The 13,768-nt window shown below is 40.3% G+C and overlaps 2 protein-coding genes across 4 annotated transcripts; both read left to right on the forward strand.

The window, feature by feature from the left end:
* Nucleotides 1-175: 175 nt before the first annotated feature.
* Nucleotides 176-9,343, forward strand: krit1 (KRIT1 ankyrin repeat containing). 3 transcript variants are annotated; one of them, XM_027025459.2, is made up of 18 exons: nucleotides 2,707-2,857; nucleotides 3,156-3,208; nucleotides 3,422-3,568; nucleotides 3,804-3,960; nucleotides 4,480-4,572; nucleotides 4,668-4,797; nucleotides 5,060-5,303; nucleotides 5,522-5,637; nucleotides 5,855-5,998; nucleotides 6,089-6,245; nucleotides 6,476-6,583; nucleotides 6,750-6,906; nucleotides 7,165-7,316; nucleotides 7,629-7,795; nucleotides 7,908-7,995; nucleotides 8,356-8,562; nucleotides 8,752-8,868; nucleotides 8,973-9,343. In XM_027025459.2, the coding sequence occupies exons 3-18, from the start codon at nucleotides 3,470-3,472 to the stop codon at nucleotides 9,060-9,062; spliced, it is 2,226 nt and encodes a 741-aa protein (XP_026881260.2). In that variant the 5' UTR covers nucleotides 2,707-2,857; nucleotides 3,156-3,208; nucleotides 3,422-3,469; the 3' UTR covers nucleotides 9,063-9,343. The 3 variants fall into 3 exon arrangements, with proteins under 3 accessions (XP_026881263.2, XP_026881260.2, XP_026881261.2); XM_027025462.2 differs by lacking the exons at nucleotides 2,707-2,857; nucleotides 3,156-3,208 and adding an exon at nucleotides 176-334; XM_027025460.2 differs by lacking the exon at nucleotides 3,156-3,208.
* A 1,898-nt stretch (nucleotides 9,344-11,241) lies between these two features.
* On the forward strand, nucleotides 11,242-13,596 carry si:ch211-153f2.3. The gene is made up of 2 exons (XM_027025441.2): nucleotides 11,242-11,688; nucleotides 12,934-13,596. Exons 1-2 carry the CDS (start codon nucleotides 11,473-11,475, stop codon nucleotides 13,057-13,059), a joined length of 342 nt encoding a protein of 113 aa, XP_026881242.2. The 5' UTR covers nucleotides 11,242-11,472; the 3' UTR covers nucleotides 13,060-13,596.
* The last annotated feature ends 172 nt before the right edge of the window (nucleotides 13,597-13,768 follow it).

The following is a 13,768-nucleotide window of genomic DNA, read 5'->3' on the forward strand; positions in this document are numbered from 1 at the left end:
AGTGTTCTGGGGGTCATATCCAGCCTTTCTCTGCCTCCAAACATGGCGAGTCTAGTTGATGCCAAAGAGCTCAATTTTGGTCTCATCTGACCACATCACATTCTCCCAAGCCTTCTCTGAATCATTCAGGTATTCACTGGCAAACTTTAGATGGGTCTGTACATGAGCAGAGGGACTTTGTGGGCACTGCAGGATCTCAATCCATTACAGTGAAGTGTTTTACTGATGGTTTTCTTGGTGACTGCTCCCAGCTCATTGAGAAGCAAAGAAGAGCCAGACTGAACTTTGAGAAAGACCATAAGGATTGGAAAAAGCAAGTGGAAAGCATACCAAGGTACATGAAAGCTGTGATTAGAAATCAGGGTTATTCCACCAAATATTGATTTCTTGACTCATCCTAAGTCGAAATATTAGTACTGTGCTGTTTATGAGTTTGTTTTCCGTGTGTGTGTGTGTGTGTGTGTGTGTGTGTGTGTGTGTGTGTGTAAGACAATTGATCAGATGTTGAAAAAGTTTCATGACCGTTGCAATTAGTATGATGAATGTAGAATTTTGATTCTACTCTTACTGGTTCCAGGGTTGAGTAGACTAATAGGTTCAAATTTGGAATATTGGAGTAGACCAACTTATTAGCTGAGAACAAAAGTTTCATTTATATCAAGCACATAATATCTTACATTATTTACAAGTCTCTTTCGATCTTTGAGTGAATTCGATCTATGTAACTTATTCCCAGACGTGAAGATTGCATTTTCAGTATGTGGGTGAAAATGAAAAGCTGTAGATACACGTTACAAGAAAATGCATAAAGCCTACACTAACCAAAACAGAACTGAAAATGTAAAATAAATTACAGTACATATCAGAGGAATCACGCAGTAACAAAAAGTAACACCAGTGTGTGTATATAAACGTGAACGTGTTTATTTCGTTTTGATATTCAGCCAGACGTGTTTAATGCTACAACATGAAGTAGCTGGATTTTAATGTATCAGACGTATTGAGAATGTGTCTTGGGAATGCGAAACACCACTCCAGGCAAACTGCCCGTTTATCCTAAACTGAGAAGTTGAATCTTTGGAAGCCGTGTTTTAACGAGCGAAAGTAGAAATGAAATTGACCAGAAACTATGTATAATTTATCCCTTAAACGTAAAACGATATGGTATGGTTTTACAAATAGGCCTACTGTTTTCTGGACGATTCTCTGCACAGTTGGCTATGGGCATCCATGCACAACATCCACATCATGCAGTGAAGCTCCGCTATAGAGGGGAACACATTTTCCAACGCTAATTTAACCACGGAGGAACGCGCCTTATCGAACCAACCACATACACACAAATTCACCAGTAAACTGTAGGTATATCTGCTATAGGTTACTAACCTTTGCAAGCTACATTTACCACCACGATTAAATTTTAAGCCTGCGGGAAACACCGTCAGTCGTTGGCGGTTAGCGGGGTGGCCAGTGCGTTTAATTTTAGTACGGTGGCCCGTTCTGTATATAGTCTATGGGTGGAGGCGACACCCCTGCCCACCCTTGATGGCATGTTCTGCAACATGCTATACACTCCAATGTGGAAGAATAGCAAGAAAATAGCATTCCTTCTGTATTTGGCCCCTTAATAATATATAACCACATACATACCAAAAATGTAAACTACATTTACTGTGGCTTTACTGTGATATTCGAGCTTTGCTCGAAAATGTTTTCAATACTTTTCACAATAAACTTTTCATCATGTTTCAACGTCTGCACACTGAATCAATAGCATTGCATCATAGCCTTAAAAAATGAAGCATCGATCAAAATCAGTTACAGCTCAAAAACAATGATAAATGCATGCACAAATATATTAAACATTTACTATAGCCTTGCTAACCTATATTTATTGCTATAGCTAACTGACCAGAGTTGACTCTTATGGTATAGGATTATCTGGATTTCATGGGATTTCATCTGTGTGAATTATTTAAGTAATAGCACACAAGGATAGAGTGTTCTTATAGGCTTACTGAATATCAGCACAGACTTTTTACAACAGTATAAAGCCATATATTAATTAACCGTAATAATTATGATTTGTTTGTTCAATTAATAATTGTTTAGGCTCCGCCAACACAAATAGTTCCGCAACTGGACTGTGAATAGACTTTTGCCAAGCAACACAAAAATCTTCCACCCCACTAGCTTTCTATTTTACATTACCACGGGCTACCTACTGTTTAATGTAGTTACATTTATCTGTATTTTTCTATTTATTGTGCAACCAGTAGAATAAAAGTCTGTTGACAGTCGCTTTGGTGGCATGTGTGATTTCGATGAGTTAACAGCAAAGTTTGTTGAGATCTAGGATAGATAATGATCGATAATTAACGGTCAGTATACAGTATACTTTACGATATAATTTGTTTTTAAATCCGACAATAGCCTACAAACCTTGAAAATTGTTACCCTTGCCTGACTGGGATAACTAACTGTCATGGTTACATGGGTTAACCTGTGTTATTCTCCAAAAGTGAGGCAATTCCCAAAGCAGAACAGGCAGCACAGAAATGAAATATTAAAGCAATTTTGCTTATTTAGTTAGCTACCTAGCTATTTTTTCACGGTCTCTGAGGTACAACCACCACTATCGGCAAGCCATCTGTAGCAGCCGCTTTGTGAAGCTGTGGGTGTCTAGCGGGGACGTTACGCTCTTCGTACCGTCTTGACAACATCTTGTAACGCCATCCTCTGGAGAATACTGCGACCGGAAGTTGAAAGAATTGAAAGCTCATCTGAACTAGGTAGTTAGTTAGCTAGTTGTCTAGATAGCTAGCTAACTCATAAATATGAGAGCACAACTGTCCAGGTATGTTTTCATAGTTTTGCACTATGTAATAAGATCTTAATAACACATTACAATAGCAGACATAGGTGGTGCCGCAGCCATTACCATTTGGGCAAACTAGCTAACCTAGCTAGCGAACTGTTTTACTTTGTTGTAAGTTTGCTAACGCTAGCTAGCAAGGTGTTGGCTCTTGTTACGAGCACATTTTCGTAGTCATATCAAGTTAGCCTCATTAGCAGTATCAGTTCTATCTAAAACTCGTTTCTTTGTCAAGTAAACAAAACGTAACATAATCTGGTTTCTTTGTTCATTGTTGTAGTTGTACTGCGATAAAACTGGCGACCTAACTAGCTATCCAGCTAGTTATACAAAGTAGGTTTGTTTATATAACCGGCTAGTTAGACATTTCATACATATAATTAAAACTGCTTTACAAATAAAAAAAGATATTTATCTTTACAACGTATAGTTGCTCAAACATCGTTATAGTATTGAGTATTTAGAAGTTTAGCAGAATGGTAAACAGTTAGGAAGCTATCTAACTAGTCATGTTAGAAGTGTTTTACTGTTGACTGATCACTGCAGGCATGGTGTTAAGACAGTCACCTTTACTAGAAACTGAAAAGCTCCGTGATGGGCAATCAAGACTTCGAAGATGTATTTGTGGCTGTTATTCGTCCAAAGAACTCCGTGAGCCTAAGCTCTAAGGAGTACCGCGCTAAAGCATACGAGGTAATGGTAGCCTTTTGATTTTGACTTTTTTAATTAGCATTTTATTTATTTACTTGTTTTTACTTTTTTATTGTAACTATAATGCAGCTACTAATGTAATATTGTAAGGCAGTAACAAAGTACTGATTATTTATTTTTATTAATAGGCTACTAGCTTTGAATTTTAATATCTTGATTAATATTAATATAAAAACTACTGTTTTTTGTTTTTTTTTTAACTGGTGTGTGTCCTCAGATTCTGTTGATCGAAGTTCCACTTGAGGGTAAGGAGAAGAAAAGGAAGAAGGTTCTCTTAGGGACCAAAATTCATGCAGACAGTGACAAAACGAAGTCAGTTCTTGAATATGTAGATGAAGCAACTAAGCCCATATCAAATAATCAGGGTATCATAGGTCAGTATCATCTCTCTTCACATGTTCAACATTGCTTCTTATATCTTCTTTCTCTTATTGCTCTATTCTAAAAATATCTCTATTTTAATGTCTAGTTATTTACCTATAACCTATATTACCTATACCTCTGTATGTCTGTAAATAGTCCAGTATGTCAATCTCTTGGATATGTTACATGTGCACTCACTAAGACAAATTTGTGTTTGTGTAACATACATTGCAAATAAGACTCTTCCAAAAATTCCACTTGGCTTGGGATAAACAGGCCATTTCCATGGAATCATGCAATCATCTGTTCTAAGCATCATTAATCACTAGCTACTGAACATCATTAATCAAAGGCATGGTAATAAAAAATGAAGCCTTTAATGTGGCCAACCAGCAGGAAGCATGGATTTTTATGAGGTGGTTATGTTGTTTACTTCATCCATGACACCAGCATATTTGAATGTTTGATCTAAAAACATAAAAGTACTTTATTTCAAGGGTTGCTAAGACTCTGTATGGTCCTTACCTCAGGGAAGCGTGTGGTACACATGAAGAAGTTTCCTCTAGATGGGGAGAATGAGGGGAAAGAGGCCTCTCTATTTATTGTGCCAATTAATGTTAAAGGTAAGAGGAACTCTTTATGCTAAACACATGTATTTCAGGTAATGCAATCCACTCTGGCTAGGGCCCTCTTAAAACTGCTTTCTCATCCACTCCAGACAACAGCAAATCTGTCTATCACCCTGGGAGTCCCAGTTTTTACTGCCTGCAAGACATCATGCGAGTGTGCAGTGAAACTAGTGCTCACTTCTCCTCAATTACCTCGAAGATGCTGCTCGGCCTAGACAAGTAGGTTTCAGCTTTACATCATTAGAACTTCATGAGAAGGTCAGGAACTCAGAAAGACTGAGAGCTAAGGAGATCAAAAAGGTTTCTGTTCCTGTGCTTGCATTAACTGGTCATTGCTGTGTTAAACATCTGGCCATGTACACTTTAGCACGAGTGTCAGTGCAGGTCACCTTTTACCTTTTAGTTAGTTAAATGACTGAAGAAACTTGTTGGAAAGGAGCACGCCACTGTTTAATCTGGCGCATATCTCTGGTGCCCTCAGATGGTTAGCGGAGCAACACAGTGTGCCACATGCCATTCCCGCGCTCTTCAGACCTGCTCCCATAGAGCGTGTCAAGACCAACGTGAACAACCCAGCCTATGGCATGGAGGGGAAGCCAAGCGATGGGCCAATGCACATGGGCTACACTGCTCTGGAGATCAAGAGCAAGATGATGTCTCTGGAGAAGGCCGACATGTGCATTGAGAATCCGCTCTATGGCTCAGACCTGCAATACACCAACCGGGTGAGACAGCAAGATACAATGAGATTTAAGATTGTGAAACACCCCATTCTAACATGTACCACTGAGAACATTTTCAGAGTCTTGTTTGTGCAGTCTGTTTAATAAAATACATCTGGCTGATCTTGTCACTGTGCCATTACGTCCACAAGCCAGTTTAGCTTGGCTTTTGTTTTGTTTTGTGTTGATTGTAATAAATTGTAATGATGGTGTATGTGAAGGTGGATAAAGTCATCATTAATCCATACTTTGGCTTGGGAGCACCAGACTATTCCAAGATCCAGATTCCAAAAAGAGAGAAATGGCAACATAGCATGACCAGTGTCACAGAGGACAAGTGAGTTATTAATGATAGTGCAGTGTATTACTCTCAAATTTTGCAATCTGACATGAGTTCGGATATTCCTTGTATTGGAAAAGGACCCTTTCTAAACGTTAGTATTATTTTTTAAGATTATTGTTTTGAGCAGTCCGATATACAGCACTCAGTTTTTCTCTTTATCCTAAGCTGTACAAGCAGTTGCTGATAAGTTATGACTCCCTCTGTACTGTAGGGAGCGCCAGTGGGTGGATGACTTCCCATTGCACCGGAGTGCCTGTGAGGGAGACACAGAGCTTCTTTCCAAGCTGCTGGACAGCGGCTTCTCTGTCAAACAGCTGGACAGTGACCACTGGGCCCCCATTCATTATGCATGCTGGCATGTGCTTTCCACACCCTGTTCTCTCTCTTAAATCTCATTGGTCCCCACAAAGTGACTGAAGATGTACCCATCCTTGTGCTTCTGCAGGCATGGGAAAGTGGAGGCCACCAAGCTCTTGCTGGAGAAAGGCAGCTGCAACCCCAACCTGCTGAACGGGCAGCTCAGTTCCCCCCTACACTTTGCAGCTGGTGGTGGTCACTCCGAGATCGTGCAACTCCTGCTGCAGCATTCGGAGATAGACAGAGTGAGTTGCACTTTCACACTGAGCTCAGCAGTGCTCTTGCACTGGCCAGCAATATCAGTTATGAGAATTTGGGATCAACAGAGCTAGTGTCTAGGTGTTTAATATATGTAATATCAATGGTACAAAAGTAAAGACAGGTTTGTTTTGTTTTCTGTATGAGCTTTTTTGTTTTGTTTTTGTTTTATTGTGTTTTTTGTATGATTTCTGTTTTATGTTTTTCTCATCTAAAGCACATTGAGGACCAGCAGAAACGCTCACCCCTTCAAGTCTGTGAGGAGAACAAACAGAACAACTGGGAGGAGACTGTGAAACTCCTCAAACAGGCCAACAACCAACCAGTGAGTGTGATGTCCCACCTTCCCCTCTAGGACCTCTCTAGTGTTCACAAACTGACATGCCCATCCGAAAGGTCTGTGTGTTTAGGAGTGCCTACACATGAGTTTGTAATGAGTACATGCCTGGAGCCCTGGCTTGTGCTAATATTGAGTGACGCGTGTGTTTTAGTACGAGAAGGTCCGGATCTACCGCATGGATGGCTCTTACCGCTCAGTAGAGCTGAAGCACGGCAACAACACCACGGTGCAGCAGATCATGGAGGGCATGCGCCTGTCCCAGGACACCCAGCAGTATTTCACCATTTGGATCTGTTCTGAGAACCTCAGTGAGTACTAGAACAGCAGAGCTCCTTCAAACACCACCCCTCATGCAGCTGTCTTGCTGGTGGCTGTACTTCCCTCTATCAGAACCACTGCTGTAGCTGTTAAAGCTAGGATTCATAATAAATTCAGTATTGTGTTCCATTTATGTTACACAGTTACACCATTTGTATTGAAGACCATGCTAATCAGGATGTAAAGAGGGTAAAGTAGCTAAGCAGGATCATGCACTGTGGAAGTGAGCCATTGTCGTCATCTTTAAGGTCTGCAGCTGAAGCCGTACCACAAGCCCTTACAGCACCTGCGCATTTGGCCTGAGATCGTTACTGATTTGACGGCGCTGGACCCCCAGAGGGAAAACGCCCAGCTCTTCCTCCGCAGGGATGTCCGCCTGCCCCTGGACATTGAGAAAAAGGTTTGTATGAACTTCTCCAGTTCTGTCATTTCTCTGGTACAGAGATGCCCCACCCTGATCCTGGAGGGCCATGCTTACTCAACCTGATAAGCTGATGAATTGAAGCAAGTGTATTTGAGCAAGGAAATTACCTAGCTGTGCTGGACCCAGGCCCTCCATGGCAGTTCGTGGGCAGCTGTGCTATAGCATGTCTAAGTACAGTGCATTAATGTTTGTCCAGTTGTTCAGTTCGACAAGGTCCGCTCTAAACATAAGACACATGAACAGCTGAAATGACTGAAACTTTGCTTTTGTAATGCAAATGTTCTGCAGGTGGAAGACCCACTGTCAATCCTTATCCTCTTTGATGAAGCACGCCACTTCCTCCTGAAGGGCTTCTTCTCCTCACCGGACAGCAAGCTCATCACCCTGGCCAGCCTCCTCCTGCAGATCATCTACGGCAACTACGACAGCAAGAAACACAAGCAAGGTTTTCTAAAGTGAGTGCCAGCAGCAGCTTCTGAACACTAGCCTCTTGAGTCAGCGTTTGCTGATTGTTTAATGCTTCAGCGATATGAAAGCATTGCTCTCATTTAAGTATGTTTTTAACAGTGAGGAAAACCTGAAATCCATAGTTCCCATATCCAAAGTGAAGAGTAAAGCACACCATTGGACCAACAGGATACTTCATGAGTATAAGGTAGGTTGCAGTATCAGATCTTTTTTTTTGGGTGGAGGGTTTGCATTTAAACTGGGTTACCATGATGCAGTATTACTCAAACCTGTAGACTACAGTCTGAGTCAAGACTGTTCAATAACACTACTATTTCCTAAAGAATCAAATGTTTTTATCTGAAAATCCTCTTATGAAGTTAAACAATATATAAATGACCTGTTCACTCAGACTCGGATAATCTAGACTTGTGTGTACCTAATTAATATAAGATAATAAAATGTATTTCCATTATACTGCTCTGTATATAAAAGCAAGGGTTTGTCATGTTGACTTGATACTGGGTGTGAGGTTAAACTCCCATCTGTGTGTGAACGGCCTCCCTAGAGCCTGAGCACCAGTGAGGGAGTCAGTAAGGAGATGCATCACCTGCAGAGACTCTTCCTGCAGAACTGCTGGGACATTCCCACATATGGCGCTGCCTTCTTTACTGGCCAGGTGTTCACCAAGGCCAGCTCCAGCACCCACAAGGTCATCCGTGTCTATGTGGGGGTCAACACCAAAGGCCTACACCTCATGAACATGGAAACAAAAGTGGGGAAAATGCAATGCTAGTATTACTAAGTGTATCCTTTTGCTTCATTGTCCCTGTTGTATACTCTGTTTTCTGGCTTTAAGTACAAGCATAGCATGGCATGCTGCATGCACCTTTGCATGTCCTGTAGGTACTGTCCACCTGTCTTATGTATCAGCTGAGCTCTTCCCTGTCCCTGTATGCCCCAGGTGCTCCACCTCAGCCTCGCGTATGGAACCTTTATCTGGCAGCTTGGACAGGCTGACCAGTATGTCCAAATCCACAGCCTCGAGAACAAGAAGAACTTTGTGGTGCATACAAAACAGGTACGGAACGTGTTAGTTTTTCCACTTTATTGGCCTTCTGAGTTGACCTGCAATGTCAGCGTGAGGTGGACTACTGAGAACGAGTTGCTGTGTGTGGTCCTCAGGCGGGCCTTATCGTGAAGCTGCTGATGAAACTGAGTGGCCAGATGACTCTGAATGACAGAGCTCCGTCTGACAAATATGCATACGGCTAAGCAATCACCCTTTGTTCTTGCCTAGCTTTTGTAAAGCAAATTGTCTTGGTGTTTGATGAGAGAATTGTTTTTTTCTAAAATGATGTTTTTTTCTAAAATGATAAACTTTTGTATAGCACCTTGAAAGTTAATCTATTTTTGACCATGTAGTTATGACATTTTCATACTGTATATGATATTCTGTTTTTAAAACATTTTTGTATTTTCATTGAATTTTTCACTGTTTCATGTAAATATTCCTATTTAATGGTTGCATTTTAATAAAAGGATAATATATCACAGATTATCTGTCAATTTTCGTTTTAATCATGAGAAATAAAAGCCACTTAAAGACATGTATTATATACGTGTCTTGATTATATATTTGATACTATTGGTGAAATCCATAAGATACTAATTATCATTCACTTTACAGCACTTTTACATAGAGTTGAAAGAATAAATAAAGCTTTGCGTGATTTGGCTTTGCCACCCTCAATCAGTTGTAATTACGAACTACTACCAATAGGAGGCAGCATGCACATAATTATATAGTGGCTCCAGAGCTGATAAACAATTAAATCAGTTTTCAAAGCAGTAACTCGTTTTACAGTTTGAGATGTATAATGGAGAGTTCTTAAAAAAAAAGAAAGATTTAGATTTATACGACATGTTTTTATTAATGTTCCGGTTCAAAAAAATGCTCTGTCATGTTAACACCTCAAAGCTATTCCAAACGCCTCATATGGGATGACACCTTAGAGCATATAGTTTTTCCTTTTCAGAGTGTCTTCTATCCTCAGAACAGAATGAATCCTATCAATACTGTGCTGAGATAAAAATTAATAGACTGACTGAACAACTCTTTGTTGAATGCTAATTTCCTTCCTAATAAAACACTTGCCAGTCTTTACTATAGATGAAATAAATTGTGTCTTATGGATATAATAGTGTTTGTATGAAATAGTCACAGAGGACTCATACTAGACCATTAGGATGGAGGCAATTCTGCAGGTACTAAATGTCTCTCTCTAAGCTGTCACTGCGAATTTAATGGTTCTTTATTCACCTCTTGTTATATTGCTAAGCTTTGCCCCACTGATTGACCTTAAGACATGATCTCACATTTGCCCATGCTCAAATGACCTTTGTGCAACTGTTGCTATATTACATACCACAACCACACTCTCACTCACTCACTCTCTCACTGTGGTTTCTCTCTCTTTATTTCTCTCTCTATCCCCCCTCCTCCATTCCCGCCACTTTGTAATCCAATAGACTTTCACAATGATCTTGATATTAGAAACCATTCATGCTCTTCGTTGCAAAGCAGAGAGAAACTGTCCTTTAAGCACTTAACAAGCTGTCTGCACGCTGAGCTAAATGTGCCTGTGTCCTCCATAAAACAGAGTTCTCTCCATAAAGCGCTCGCTCTGTTTCTGACACAACACATGGGGAAGAAATCTGCTTTGAGGTGACAGACGAGGTAGATGATGAGATGGACGACAGTACCCTTCAGCATGCGTCCCACCCTGCTTTCCCGACCTCCCCCTGCGCATGTCTGTCACCACTGGGGACGGCCCACTGGACTTCTGTGCCTGTTTCTACAGAGAGAGTGAAAAGATTGTGTCAAGCCTGCCAGGAAGCTGGGGATTCATTGCCTCTGGGGGAATGCACTTACTTTCCACACAAAATTGCTAATTCTATTTCCCCACAGCAAGCTTCATAGTGTTCTATTGAAAAGCACAGGCTCCGGCTTCTTAACTAGCGACTTGTTTGACGTAGGGGAGTGACGATCAGGGCTTTTCAGGCTGTAAACCCTGCCTAAAGGTCAGGAGAAAAGTAGCTATCGAGACACTGTACTCCATCACAAAGACTCGACTGAGATCTCTCTCACAGCCCGTTTCTCACACAAAGGATGAATGGCCGTGTAGTGGGGGTGAGTGAAAGAGAGAGAAAGGCCCCCTGAACCTTTCACTTCTTTTGGGTGAAACAATGGTCTTTGTCCCTTCATTTTTACTGGGGTTACCAGGGGGAGGGGGGGGGGGGGGCAGCAGAATTGGTTCTCCATAGTAACAGTGACAAAACAAGGCAACCCTAGTGTGGCAGGATGCGGGACAAGGTCTTAAACACTTTGCTCATCAGTGGCAGATCCACTGTGTTTTGGTGAATGGACCAAAAAAGAGTGTAGGTGAGAGAAGATCAAAAGGAAAGCCAAGTTAAAAGATAGAGTGGATATAAGATACAAGCATGGGGAGTCACCAGAGGTGGTGGGAGCGGGATAAAAAAAAAAAACCTTTGATGACATTGGACCATAGATGTGTGTGTGAGAAGCGCGAAAGCATTCAATCCCCTGAGGAGGGCTATTATTGGGACCAGGGCATCCTCTCCCACACTCTCATTCACTGTTGACCCTCTCCTGGATGTCACAATGAACCCAGAGACCCAGTATGAGGATGCTGTGTCCATTATGGTTCTGGAGAACATTAAAAACAAGCTTCTCCATGCTTTCAGGACGACTGCGGTGCCAAGAGTGTCCTCAGAAAGCGGTATGGCTATGGTCAGTGTCGGCAGGAGTTTCCAAGCTAACGAAGAGCTGCGCAGAGCCAAGATAGATGGAGCAATCAGTTGGTTACGATCTGAACTGGTGAGTTGGCTGCATGGCCCAGAGCAGCTGCAGAGTCATTCACATTTACTTTGTAAATCTTTCTGGACTCAGTTAACAAGTTAATAAGGGGTCTGCATGGGGAGCATTTTCTTTCCACTCCAAAAAGTTCTTGGGGTTTCAGGACTCAGGACTGTCATCTGGAAGGTAATGGCTAGAGAGACTGCTATGCTGCTATGGTAGATGAAGTTTAGAGGATGAATGCTGAGCCTTGTCAAAGACTACAACTTTTAGATGTCCAGACTACAACAAAGGACATATGTTGAATTCAGATTTATGTTTTAGATAATTCTTTCAATATGTTCTATGCTTTGATTTATGAAAAGGTGCTAAAGACTACAGTGAACAGTGGCTATAGACATTTGTAGCCTCTTAGTAACAAGCACTGTTCATTGCTCATACTGATTCAGCAATGTAGCATAAAAATACATATGTGGTATAGATGTAGTTCATTATACACAAATTGTAACATCTAAATAATAAAATTATAATGTGTATATTGTAAAAAAAACAAAAACATGTAGTATATAGTATTGTAGTATAGTAATAGTATAAGATGTGTCCAAAACTTATAAATATGTTGCTTTTTAAGAAATGAATACAATATTTACACACAACATATAAATCTATTATTTTATATTAATTTAACGTTATGCATATCGATTACATTGTTCACAGTAATGATTACAAATATATTTAACTATTTTCTTTCAGATATAGTGTGTAATGTTTCATCTTTAGATAATAAATGTCATTTCCTTTCAAATATCAGTAGTATATATTTATACTACTTGTTTTTGTTATTTATACTACTTGTTTTTGTTTTATATATAATATAATTCATGAAATATAAATAATATTGAACAGCAGCTTTTCTGTATGATACTGAAACTTTTCTTCTAGGAAAATGATTTTGGGTTTGTTGCATTACTTGTTTGATGATTTGACCCAGTGAACTAAATCTTATATTGCCTAACCAGAATAACACAATGCATTCTTGCTATAAGAAAGATAAAAAAAAGTCAATCAAGCTGATTCAAACTGATCCAAATAGATTCCTTCAGTCCACCAAAAAGAGCATGCCAAGGGAAACAACTGATCCTGTTCTTCATATAGGCTCCTTTTTTTGATACTCAGAGAGAGCAGCGGTGGGGTACAGTGAGCAGGGCTGTGTGAATACTTATGTTTGTAGCAGTGCTCATGTGAAGGTCTGTCATTAACATGCAGCTGGAGATGCGCTCACAGGACAGGCAGCTGGCTCACACTCTGCTCGCTCTCAACACGGAGATTCAGAGACTGAGGAGGGAGACTGGGCAACTTCTACTGGACCCCAAAAGCCATGAACAGCCCTGACCTCCATGTGAAAAACTACAGACTTCCATCAGCTTTTGTTATGGGAGTGAAGGCAGGTTGCTCAAATTCTTAATGCCAAAATTTGTGTTGTTTACTCTTAAAAAGTATAAATGTGATGCTTATTTTCTGCATATTACAGTGCTGTCACATGTGAAAAAAGAAAAGGAAACAAAAAACATTTTTGTTAACTGTGAAATGAAAAACCTGACAGACTTTATGTTGAATATTGAATGGGATCCTTAATGCTGAGGACACTCTCATTGGTTTGGAAGTGTTGCAGGAGTGTTTGCAAGTCAGCATGCTGGCCTCACACACAGCTGGGAGTCTTTAAGGTCAGTAGTTACCATTAAGGAGAGTCATTTTTGAATGTCAGTTCAAATGATTAATTGGGCTCCCTGATAAAAACTTTACTTTACGATAATGCAAGCTATTGGCTAGTCTGATGACATTTTAAGCATGAAATGTAGAGAACAGCATGTTAATAAAGCATGCTAGTTTGTATATCAATAATACTGAATAAAATACATTTCTATTCCACTTATTGCCTGTTTTTCGTACCACTCAAATGCATAATTTTAACTGAAGGTTTAAACTGTTCTTGTACCTCTTTTTCAATTTGAGTGTTTGAATGTTTCCCACTCAGGCTGTTGCTGTTTTATACTCAAACTGGGATTCCTTCTCGCGTACTCATGTTTAACATCCCATATTA

Source organism: Electrophorus electricus, chromosome 8 (assembly GCF_013358815.1).
Source record: "Electrophorus electricus isolate fEleEle1 chromosome 8, fEleEle1.pri, whole genome shotgun sequence".
Classification (NCBI taxonomy): domain Eukaryota; kingdom Metazoa; phylum Chordata; class Actinopteri; order Gymnotiformes; family Gymnotidae; genus Electrophorus; species Electrophorus electricus.

Bases quoted from the DNA above. Each gene is read 5' to 3' on its own strand.
- krit1 (XM_027025462.2), top strand. From the start codon at position 3,470: ATGGGCAATCAAGACTTCGAAGATGTATTTGTGGCTGTTATTCGTCCA. The intron at 5,304-5,521 runs GTGAGACAGCAA...GTGTATGTGAAG, and splicing joins ACCTGCAATACACCAACCGG to GTGGATAAAGTCATCATTAA. The intron at 6,907-7,164 runs GTGAGTACTAGA...GTCATCTTTAAG, and splicing joins GATCTGTTCTGAGAACCTCA to GTCTGCAGCTGAAGCCGTAC.
- si:ch211-153f2.3 (XM_027025441.2), top strand. From the start codon at position 11,473: ATGAACCCAGAGACCCAGTATGAGGATGCTGTGTCCATTATGGTTCTG. The intron at 11,689-12,933 runs GTGAGTTGGCTG...ATTAACATGCAG, and splicing joins GTTGGTTACGATCTGAACTG to CTGGAGATGCGCTCACAGGA.